The 12,167-nt window shown below is 42.5% G+C and overlaps 1 protein-coding gene across 5 annotated transcripts in view; it reads right to left on the bottom strand.

The window, feature by feature from the left end:
• LOC109480926 (GREB1-like protein) overlaps window positions 1–12,167 on the bottom strand; it is a 47,841-nt gene that overhangs the window by 11,717 nt on the left and 23,957 nt on the right. For 3 of the 5 annotated variants that reach the window (XM_019783310.1, XM_019783311.1, XM_019783312.1), the window contains exons 3-13: window positions 6,180–6,351; window positions 5,522–5,731; window positions 4,098–4,274; window positions 3,649–3,825; window positions 3,198–3,308; window positions 2,778–2,996; window positions 2,172–2,474; window positions 1,437–1,611; window positions 1,007–1,158; window positions 734–862; window positions 274–453 (exon numbers count right to left, since the gene is read on the bottom strand). In XM_019783310.1, coding sequence (XP_019638869.1) covers window positions 274–453; window positions 734–862; window positions 1,007–1,158; window positions 1,437–1,611; window positions 2,172–2,474; window positions 2,778–2,996; window positions 3,198–3,308; window positions 3,649–3,825; window positions 4,098–4,274; window positions 5,522–5,731; window positions 6,180–6,351 — 2,005 coding nt within the window. Of the gene's footprint in view, window positions 1–273; window positions 454–733; window positions 863–1,006; window positions 1,159–1,436; window positions 1,612–2,171; window positions 2,475–2,777; window positions 2,997–3,197; window positions 3,309–3,648; window positions 3,826–4,097; window positions 4,275–5,521; window positions 5,732–6,179; window positions 6,352–7,686; window positions 7,931–12,167 lie in introns of those variants that run through there. The other 2 variants (XM_019783307.1, XM_019783309.1) reach the window with 2 other exon arrangements.

Genomic DNA, 12,167 nt, shown 5'->3' with positions numbered 1-12,167 from the left:
GTATGTTGACTTACTTGACTATGTTAATAAGTCTATTTATAAGAGTAAATTTTCTCTGCCTAGCTAGCTCATTCAGCTCTTTCAGGAGTGTGACAGTTGAACACACACTACTAACTACTAACACTAACAGTGGACCAGCTCTCTGCTGTGGTGCTTGCACAACTGTTTCATAGGGTTTTTGGAATGGAGATAGGACTCTAACAAAACTTTACCTCCTGCAAATTTACCTCCTGACAACACCATTTGGACAACACAATGCACACACAAACAAACCTGGGTGTTTGTCAGGGAACATGTCCTTGGCCACGTCCTCCCTGACCCTGTGCATCTCCCCGCCGTGGTACGGCACCATGACCTCCCCCGTCAGCGTACCCGCAAAGTCATCCAGCAGCTTGTCCAGCTCACTGTTGCCTGGAGCGTGGGCTGCGTGCTTCTTCACTGGAACCGACACGGCTGCAAGGACAACACAGTGAGCATTACACATGATGGAATGGAATGAAAATACTTCAAACTTTGTAAAATACAGTAGTGCACTCTTCATTAGATAGCTTTAGACAGCAACTGGAAATATACATGAATGGTCTGGGTACGATATACATGTAATCAGCCACAACCATGAGTCTACAGACATGGTGTAATATATCAAAGTACAGTTAACTAATTCAGGTTTGATTTCCCAACAGTTTTTATGGCTTAAACACAAAAAGAACAAAGGAAACAATATGGTACTGACCAGTGCTAGGCTCCTTGAAGTGTGAGGTAAGTAGGTTGAATTTGCCAGTGATGATCTCGTAGCTGATCTCCTTGAAACAATCACTGGCTGACAACATGCTCTCTGCCACCACTCGTGCCTGGTGCACGCCTGTAGAATAAAGAACAGTTCAAGGTCATTGTCAGTTTGTCACTACAAAACACAATCTTAAGCCAGGAAAGAAGTCTCACTACTAGTATACAACTGAAGCAAACATTTTCTCTTCGTATCTAGTTGAAATCACAAGCTGCTGACCTGTGACGAGAACGCAGAATTCCGTGCCCCTGTGGCGGGAGACGTGGATCACCACCACAAAGGAGGGGTATCTGGTGTAGGGCTGAGGCATGCAGATCATCTGCAGGGTCTCTGAGATGCCCTCTGCTAGCGAGGCTTGAGCGTTCACAATCCTGGGGAAACATGAGAGAACATGTCAGTGATTATTTTGGTTAAAAACAAAAACAAACATTCAAAATGATACAGACCAACTGAATACATCATCCTTTACACTATCCTTTTTCAAAATACTGAAAAATACTCTGTACATTTCTCATATTACACACAAGAAGTTGACATCGGAAGTGCTATCCAACACTTCGCCAACCAGAACAACATTTTGAGTCCACATTATAACAGGGTACTATACAGAAACGCCTGTATCAGTTGTGCTTTAAAACTTGTACTGTACCTGACAAGTCCGTTGGAAGCGCTTGCAGCCACCTTCGCGAGCCATGGCAGCTGTGCGGGGGCGACAGACAGGAACTGGGCGTGCTGCTGCATGTTCTTGTCCTTGATGGCCGACTCCTGTCGAGCCTGCAGCAAGATGGCGTCAAACTCCTCGCGCAGAGGGACCTTCTCATTTCCTGTGTGATACAACATAACACACATTGAGGAAGTATACAAAATTCACAAGAATGAACATTATAATAGAATTTTCAAAACCAATCTTGGTAGACCTGCGAGGTTAATGACGACAGAAACATTTATTTTGACACAATACAGAATATCTTCTTCCACTTAATTTCAAGGCAAACTACTCCTATAGAATTTTCTAAGCCAAGCAAGTAAACTTGTGCTTCCATATCAGAGTCAAATCTGGCCTTTGGCATATAAGCAAATCAATGAATATTGATGTGCACACACAATTAGACAAGTCCTCTCCACAATGCCATCGAAGTGCACCAGCCCGTATGATATCCCCATGACAACACACTGCCACCGTGGGGTTTTGTGGCATAACGGCAGAGCATTCAGCTCAGAACCAAGAGGTCCCGGGTTCGAATCCTGCCATGTCACCAACCTTGTGCGCTTGGGAAAGGCACTTTACACAACTTTCCTCACTTCACTCAGGTGAAAATGAGTATGCCAGAACGATCATTATCATGATCGTGGGCATTAAAAGAAAAACCAAACCAAGACTCACCCAGCTGCACCAGATACTGCACAGTCAGCAGGGCCATGGTCTCCACACTCAGCGGCGGGGCGTTGGTCAGACCCAGCCCCTCCAGCAGCTTGGGCGGCATCTGGACGGGCTTGTAGCAGTCCACCAGCAGGGTGCTGACCACCACGTCGTTGACGTTGCCATGGAGATAGGGCAGGTTGCCATGGCAGGCCAGGACGACGGGCTTGGTGCAGCAGATGTTGAGCAGCCCCGGCTGGATGAACACGGACTCGGCTTGCATGGCAGGGTGGGGGGGCATGACCAAGTTCAGGTTAGACATGGTGTCTGGGGAGCAAACAAGAGGCAATCGCTATGACAACAGCAAATAGACGTGGTCTCTCTTCTCATACAAATATTCAGTTTGGTGTATACCACACAGGATAACCTTAAAGCTGTCTTTCCATCTCATTGCTGATTTAGTTAGAAATAAATGAATGAATATTTGTTTTTTATTATTGATGACTGAATATGACTGAAGAAGACTTAAAGCTAAATCTGTTAGTGCACAAGAAATCCTCATAGTGTAGACACTGACGTCAATACTTTTAACATAAATAGATCCATGAGAGAAGGTAGCACTGCCTGTACCTGGTCTTCCTGGTCCCCACCCCTTATGTCTCTTCTTGGGCGGCTGTGCGGACCCGTCAGGCGGGCTGGGTCCATTGGGCAGGGGAGGGCTGCCTCCTCCTCCATACTTGATGGTAGAAGGGCGCGGCTGGGGGGAGGGGTGCTGCTGCTGAGCTGCCAGGAGGGATGCTGGGACACGGTTGGCATGGTAACTGATGGTGGCCTGCTGGGCACCTTGAGCTGGAGGAGATGGAAATGCAACGATTGTTACACTAATCTTTTTTTCCCAAACATCATCTTTTCTAACTTAAACCAGACAAATCTTTGTTTCTGGTCCACTTAAGTCCCTACAGTCCTACCTAAATGGAATATGTATATGTTTAAATATTCTATACAAATTAGGATACAGAGAAATAGTGCAGAGAGCTTGGCCCAACTGACCTGCTTGTGAGGAGGCTGCCCCTGCCAACATCTTCTCTCCTGCGGACAGGAGTGGGGACACCACCTGGGGCGCCATGGGGAACCCTCGCTTACGCACCTCCGGGGACACCACTGGTAAGTAGAGGAGAGTAATGAATGAGAAGGGACAGTGTAACACATCATTCTATATAATGGCCAGAAAAGAAATGACCAGAGTATAAAAAGAAAATACTAGAAGTAATATACTAGTATCAGCGTCAACATACAGATCACACCAAGCTGCCAGAATGGCTGCCTTGGTATGTATACTGGTCAAAAGTCTGGTTACTGTTGTCCAAAAGAGTTGAAAAGTGGCGAATAAACTCTTAGGTGTACCAATAGCTTTAGTCAATGGACAGAAATAAACTTTTGAGGATTATAGGTCCCAAGAAATGTACATATATAAAGAAGGGAAGTTGTATGGGACCTATACCTTTCCATGGCACCAGAGGTCCCCTGACTAGTAGACCCAGGTTGTTCCGCACTATGTAATACTTGAGGTGCTTCTGCTTCTTGGGTTGTGTAGTCAGTCGCAGGTTGATATGTGCAGAGAATTCTGTGAAGTAGCGGAAACCCTGCTCCCCACACCCAATACAGTTCCCACTGAAACCTGTACATAGGAGAGACAAATATATCATTCAAACATAGGCGGGAAAGAAACATGATACTCTTGTGTTTGTATTCCTAGAAGTTGAATGAAAACCTTTTTTTTTTCTAAATGGAATCTGTACCTAAGAAATTGAAGAAGAATTGATAGGCGCTACATTCAGGAATTATGCCCTCTCCTGACAAAAACAAGATATAGTGTCAACAACCACAAAAGAATTTCAATATTGGACATCGATAAAACATCAACAAACAGAGGCAAAGATGTTATCTTACCCAGCAATGCCAGGTTGGTTTTAGGATTGGGGAGGAACCTGGCATCCACAGCTGCTACCAGGATGTTATCGGGGAGGTTTGGACTCTTCCCACCAACAAGAACAAAACCTTCTGGCAAGGTGAGCTTCACTTCTCTCAGGGATGTCAGACGGATGTCCTTTCCTGCCTGGCAGTACCCTGAATATCAAAGGTCGAAATTGTCATTGAAAAAACTGCATGCAAACTATTCTCATACAATTTTACAATCGAAAATGCTTGTTGCCTGTGCAGAGGAAGAAAAATGTATCGTTTTTTATTTTTAAACAACTGGTTGTGAAAAAAAATTCACTATGCACACTGAAATTCATTCAACCACAGTGTTCAATTCAAACATAACCTTGAGTCCAGCCGGTGAACTAGGATATATATATAGAGAAATATGTAAACAGGATATACAAACTGCACATAGGGTGGAACTCTGCTCTTTAAACTTTCTAATACTAGTTATATTTCAGTCCATACCATGGTATGGATGAAATATATTGTGTTCTCTCATGTTTCTTCTTCTCCTCCTGCCAAACAGTCAAAGGGATTCAACTCCACCATCATTCAGCCAAATGACTTGAAATTTGGCATGGAGGTAGAGTGGGCCAATACCCCCAGGCGTTTTTTTCATTTTTTTGATACATGCCTTTGAAAAATTTTTATGAAGGTTTTTTGGGGCATTTTTCGCCAAAAAATGGATTTTTGGATCCTGAGCCCTGGTTTTACAACCAAATGATCTGAAATTCGGTATAAGGGTACCTTGAACATGTGTCTACAGAATAGCAGTCACATATTTGGCATACACCACTTCCAAATGACTCATTAGGGGGACTTTAATGGCTATTTTCAGCAAAAAAAGGGCCAAAAGTGCTGTACCCGTTCCATGTTCTATCTAAAGAATGGCCGGTTCCATCCATGGAACACGTGTTCCATTGCGGGTTACCTGAGGTCACATTGCACCTAAGTGGTGCGTAATGACACACACATTCAATTTTATGTGCCTAAGACCTTCAAAATGTATCAAATCTCATGATTGTTAGTTTTTGCATACCTGTAATAAGATTAGTAAAGCTTTCGAGATTCAAAGTACTTGTTGTTGCATCTTTGGTCTCATATACATGTAGCTACTATTTAATTCATTTATTTGAGAACCTTTGCCAGTTTTGCACTGGGGTAAGTTTGGAATAGTCCACTTTTGCGTGGGAGGGAGATGGACTGAAATATGCTGTATTTGCTCCCAAGCAAATGTCGGCCTTTCTAGTTACAGTAAATATTTTCCTACAGGATGTTTCTCTTTGATATACTGAACCCATAGATTTTCATGTAAATATGTCATCACAAGTCAAGAAGTTCTTATGGTTACACAAAGACTGGCCGTACACACGAGACCCCCTTCTCACCTGGTGTCTGACACGCCCCCTCTGGGGGGGTGGGGAACCTGTAGGGCTGCTGGGGGCTGCCAGGGGGGTCCTCCTTATCCTCCTCCTCGTAGGACTGGTCCACACTGGGCTGCTCCACGGGGGGGTTTCCTCGGTAACCACTAGTGCTGCTGGTGCTGCTGTGTCTGTCCCTCGGAGCAGCTTCTAACTCTTTTATGTTGGGCTTCACGTCTGTGGGTTGAAAAAGTTGAACCATCAAATACTAAATCAGACAGAACTGTATCTTGTGAACTGTAATTGTTATGTAAGAAAAACATCAAAATTTAATGACCTGTTTGTTGGTGAATAATGGAAGGGACCAGTACCGATATACCTCTAAATATCATTGATGATAATAATAAGAAAAGTTCAGACAGAGTTTTGTGATGTTGCCTTTTCATATACATGTGGATCATAATACATCTGATCAAATAAAAAATGTAGCCTGGTGATTACTAAGTATCATTAAGTGTCACAATTGCTACTCTGGGCTCTTAAGTGAAAAAGTAATCACCATCTTTACAGTCTGTTCTTTACTAATTCAAATGAAGTTGATATCTGGAGGAAAGCACAAGCTCAGTAGTAAACATTAACCATGTTATACAAATCTTACATCGTTCAAAGTATTTGCACAACTGACCTATATTTTCTGGTCCAGGCTGGCGTACATGGCCTTGCTGCTTGTCTAGGTAAAGCTGGGAGAAGACAGGACGTGGAGCCACATCCTGGGACCGTAGGGACTGCTCTATGGAGTTGTGCAGCGCTGCCTCGAATCGGGAGGACTTCAGCTGTCCGTGTGTATTCCCCATTGCCTGGAAGGAGAAACTTTGCAGTTGAGACCGCAGCAAAACAAAACTACAAGAAGATGTGTGTTCTTGAGTGATAGATGATTCAAAATGTTTCACTGTTACCCTTAAAACACTGCTGTGAACCAGACACGAAATAAACCACAGGGTTAACACTTCTATAAGATTAGCCTACAAAGTGCATTAGTTGTATTTTTCTCAGCATAGGATTTTGACAAGGAAGCTGAGTGGTCTAACATTGATAAACGAAATTTGTCTGCCACAGTCGCTATAGTGTAGACCTATGCCCCATATGGGGCCAAGGGCCCAAGTAATAGTAGTATAGTATTACATGTAACAGTTAAAGTTCATGTCAACATTTAAAATTTGAACGATTGTTACAGATTTTCAACTTAACTTCTCGAATACAAATGTTAAACACTAACCTGTTCCTATTAACAGGAAAGGGCAATTAACCTTTGACCTGAACCAAATATTTGCACTGCTCACTACAAAGGCAGGGTTATTGACCTAAAGCAACACGAGGCTGTACTCTGAAGCAAGTGTTGGTCAACCAACTGCCGACACACACACACACAAAAACACAAGAAACTTCCCACATTGAAAGTAATCTGTAATATAATCTTATTCTAAAAACCTCAAGAAACACAAAACATAGAAAAGCTGGGTTTTTGTTCCCACTGGTTCCCATTGAGAGAGAACTAGTTAACTGAAGGGCCCCGATGACCTGACCCAGGTGTGTGTAATTACATAAAGAGTCACCTGTTGGGTCGGTTCTCCGTACTCAGTACAAAGGTGGTTATACCAGGTACAGGGGATAGATAGCACATGCCAATTCCACATGGCATACCAGTTAAGTAGGTCAGTGAAGACAATTCTGCCCACACCTACGCCAGAAAAACACTTCGACACTGTTGCTGTATCTCATGTGCCTAAAGGTCAATGAATTCATTGGTAATTTGTAACAGAGCATAGTCATTCTCAAACAGCAACTAGGAGCGAAAATGGATAAAACGCAAACAGACGAGGTTGGTGAAGACACACCTTTGTCTTCACAGTGGTAAAGAAATATGTAATCCATACTTTGCCCTTCCCTTGGCTTTAATCCTCTCTAAGCCTGGTGGGTTTATAGGGGTTCCTTTGTAGCAACCAACTAGCCTGTCCTCATCAGCAAAATATAGTGGCCATTTTTGTTTTCCCTATCATGTGGACCAATCATACAAATAGTCTGCAACAACACGAAGATCACACCCCAAGTTCAGTATAGAAAAACAGACCACTTGCCCATCCCACTGTCCCACCACCATTGTGTGCTCTTGTATACACTGAACTTAGACTTACCAAAAGAATGTTCTTGAACAATAGGAGAGACCAAGGGTTTTCCTCTGTAAAAAACACCCCTTCACTCTTGGTCAATGACGCTGTGCCCTCCTGACCCCTTTCTTCCTCCTGAAGTCCTTCAGCAGCCTCCCTGTCCAGGGACTTGGGAGTCCCCTTCTTTCTCATGCTGCCTGCCCTGCCCTCTCCACATCAATGAATGCTGTTGACCACTGTTTAGACAACTGCTGCAAGCTTGACCTCCCTCATTTGCATAAAAATGGGCTAGACCCATCTGACCTGCTAATCCTGCTGAACATGACCACTGACCCTTCGGCCAGTCCACTTACAAATAGGTGGTACAGGTTTGGAATTCTTTTCCCTTCCTGCTTACTTCAGAAGTTTATTCCACACATGTAGTACTGTTTGCGACAAAATGTTAACAGATACTGACAGGAACGTTGTGATTGAAGTTAAGAGTTATAAATATTAAGGGGACACTTTTTGCTGGAAGAGGTGTACAACTCACTAGATTTTTGGTTCAGTCTAATGGAGAAAAGAGGGGCATGAGACAACAAAGGGGCGGGATAATCTACTTACAACCTTTGCATGACAATAGCATTCTCTCTGTGGACCCATCAGCTCCAATCTTGTCTTGTGTACAGAGGGAAAAATGGTAATGCATTGTGCAGGTGACAAGGTTATGGCTTCCTATTTTCAACCTATCTATTAGTATTTCAATGTGTATTTTGAATCATCAAATCTACGTTAAAAAAATTGAGATGACGAGTACAATAGAGCTTTGTAGGAAGATCTCTACCAGTTGGGGCTGCTCATCCTATTATTTAATTGTCATTCCCTATATTTGTCTGTTCATCATAACGATGAATTACTGTAAGTCTCTATATATCTTGTCTATCAGCTGTGGATCACATTTTATGAATTTTTTTCTTTCGTTCTGCATGTTGTGTACAAGTCAAAATATGAAAAAGACTCAGTTTCCTGCAACTTGGGTTGTATCTTATAAATCTCAGAGAATGAGTGCTGATAAGGCATGTACAAAATTTCTACACGGGTTTGATGAAATATACGTAAAGGTGGAAAAACTCCATAAATCCACTTTCGAGAAATTTAGGGCTTCCAAATAAACTTCTTTTCCTTCTAGTCAGTGTTTTATTTGGACATGAATAGTGTGTTGCAGAGCTGCTTTCCTGTTGGTAGTATGTTTACACTGGTGGTCTTATATTCCACTTGAGTCCCACTCAACCAGATTTGACAGGTATCTGGTGGTTCCAAACTATGACCACACCACCTGGAATCCAGCTAACGAGACTGGATCTGTTTGCAGCACACCTGCAAGCCTTTTTTTACTGAACGTTCACATTCTTTTCAATGCCTTGGACACAGTGACCATCTGGTCTTTTTTTTTCGGTACAACAACATCTGTTTTTCCTTGTCATTTCAATGCCTTGTACACAAGTAACATTCAGTTAGTCAGTTACCATCTGTTCTTTTGTTTCGAAAGCAAAAATTGATCAACAAATTATTCATTTGCATTGGGACACAGTTCTGTCTCAGAAGGTTACGACAGAGGCTAATCTCAGTAACAGTTACTATTAACTGAAGGTTGTTGAATTTGAAGGTCATCTCACACTCCCAAGGACTGCTGGTAAAACAAGTCTGGGTGAACCATTCATGAATTATTGAATCATTGAGAGGGGTTATATGGAAAGGTCAATCAAGGTGTATAAAGTCAAACAAAACAAAACAACCCAATTAAACAGTAATTAGTTAAGTACTGACATAGTAAAATTCCAAAGTCAGGACCATTCAAACCATCTTTAGAAAATGGTACCAGCCACTCACTTGCTTCATAATCATAATTCAAAGTTTTATGGACTTGTCTACTGCAGGTAACATATCCACTCACTTCATAATTCAATGCTTTATGGACTTGTCTGCTGCAGCTAATATATCATGCTGCACGTATATACAGAAAGAATTTTGAGCCCTGCACGCAAAAACCATGTCACAGCCTTCAGAAAGATTATTTTATGGGCATAGACACCCTGCCAGGCATCTGAACTATCATTCTATGTAAGCCTGACATTGCCAAAATCAATTAAAGCTACACAAAGGTAACCTAACTGACTCTGACACTGGGAGGGTTATGCCATTGTTTTGTTAGTAACCTTCAGTTTACTGCTATTCTTTCCATGACTTCAATTACCTCTTAGGCCACACCAATTTAATTTCTTGGTTAACGGATTCGCCCGCTTCATTTTTTTCTGATTTGCAAATAAAATAAAAATTCAGAATCAACTGCAAAATACTCATATTTTGCCCTGAAGAGTTGAAAACAGTCCTTTTCATCCTAGTTGTTACAGTTATTCCATCTTAGTAGCGTACCATTTTGGGCCATAATAGGATGCCTAGGCCTGTTTTTATTACTCCGTGAAGGAGGTCAGGACCTCCGGACGGAGTGTTGTAATCGGCTGATTTTTCATGTTCGCAGTCAAAACACTGGGTTCTCTTTGTGTAATCGGCACGCAATTTTATACGCCGTCTGCGGGCATGCCCGTGTTGATGCACGAATGTGTATTTTTGCCGTTGCTGCTTTCGCGGTCAATGTAATATCGCAGACGCACCCCTACAATTACGAGGCGAATTGGATTGGTCCAGAAAAACGCGTTGTTTGGAATAGCAGTGGGGTTCAAAAAAGTTCATGCAGATACGGGGTGGTTTTTATAAGTGGTTCCAGATGTTTTTGCCCATGGTTAAGAGATGCCAAGTTTTTTGGAAGATGTTCGCAGCCAAAACGCATTCTTCCGTACGTCGCATTTCTGTGTAATTTCGCATGTGGTGTTGCATTATGTCCGGGATGATGCACGTCTTTTATTTTTACCGTAGCTGTTTTGATATTGGAGTAAATGCTTATTTTCGAAACATCCCCATTTCTTTGAAATGGTTTCGTCCGTTTATGCAACTGTTACTGCGCTAATGACGACCAGTCGCGCTGTCCTGATACACCGCGAATGTGCGAGTGTTCCCTGTAGACAGTCCCGGGAGTCATTTTTTTGCACATTCCAGGAGCCAAACCAAAATACGTTCATGAACCGAGTCCAAAAAACCGAAACGTGAAAATCGGATGATCGGACCTGATGTACATTTCTCTTTCTATAGATTGTACACACAATACACACATCTTTAGATAATCTGGCCATGGCAGGTTAAAAAAAAAGTAACCCTGAATCATACTAGATTAGCGTAAATGCATGTTAATGCGTTCAAAACAAGAAAAAATTGTTTCCGGGTATTAATCTCTTGAATCACGGCGCTGAATATTGACGCAAAAATATTTCGGGCATCGCGCGCCCTTCCCGCGTCACGTGTAGGCATCTCGCATCTCTGATTGGTTGTTGCGTCTTAAGATGACTGAGCCGACGCGCGTTTAAACAATTTTTCTTTGTTCGATTTATCACACTTCACAGAGAATTGTCGCCAATGGCTACTTCTTTTTGTTGCAATATATAATACTTCACGGAGAATTGTCGCCTATGGCTTCTTGTTTTTATTTTTTTCGCCCGCCCGCTCCATTATTTTTTTAGAAAAATCCATTAACCAAGAAATTAAATTGGTGTGGCCTTATCTATTGTAGGTTATGAACCCTCATACACAGACCTAGTGACTATACCAGCTATACAATAAAACAGCCAAGGCCTTGGTGCATAAGGGAAACATTGAAATATCCCAACTTGCTGGGAGAGGGGTATATCCTAAATCCTGTTACAGAAACAGCAAGGATATTCATGCCTTTGTCCCACTTTGCATGAAGGGGACCAAACAACAGCGATCTGTTGTATATTACGTGTACATACATTGACGATTACTATCAGCTACCAGCAAATATAGCTAACATTACATGTAAACAATGCAAGTACGTACCTACACATGCACACAACACATAAAATGTAATCAAAACACAATTGCAGTGTTTGATGTGGCCACAAGTGCAAATGTTGCACCATAACTGTGGCGTAGAAAGAGCTTCAAACATACAATACCAGCACACTACGTACATGTATACCCTCATGTATAACCAAGGAGGTTCCTACCCTGTATCCTGTCCTGTTGTTCTTCCACATTGTAATGCTGGATCAGAGGTATCAATAACATTGGACAACTGCCCAACAGGATTCGTTACTCAAACAAATATTTTCCAAATGCCCAAAACAAGGTTTTGCCAGGTTAATGAATGTGTGCCTTTTCCCCGTGCACGATGGCTGAACTGTTCTCCAGTAGAGACCTGTTCCACCACATGCGTACAGCCTGTCAGCCTGCCCCAGTAATGACCTATCTGAACCGGCAGGACGACTCCCTGCACATGAATATGTTCATGAGCAGAATCTATATCTAATGGTCCTTGAACTTTGACCACCAGGCAAGGTCACAGGTTCTACATCACATGTGTTGGGTTCAACATTGGGATGTTGTGTATCCTGTTC

The sequence above is a fragment of the Branchiostoma belcheri genome, unplaced genomic scaffold, assembly GCF_001625305.1.
Source record: "Branchiostoma belcheri isolate BF01 breed outbred unplaced genomic scaffold, Haploidv18h27 scaffold53, whole genome shotgun sequence".
In the NCBI taxonomy this organism is placed as follows: domain Eukaryota; kingdom Metazoa; phylum Chordata; class Leptocardii; order Amphioxiformes; family Branchiostomatidae; genus Branchiostoma; species Branchiostoma belcheri.
Note: the sequence above shows the minus strand (reverse complement) of the source record. Positions and strands in the feature narration are given on the sequence as shown.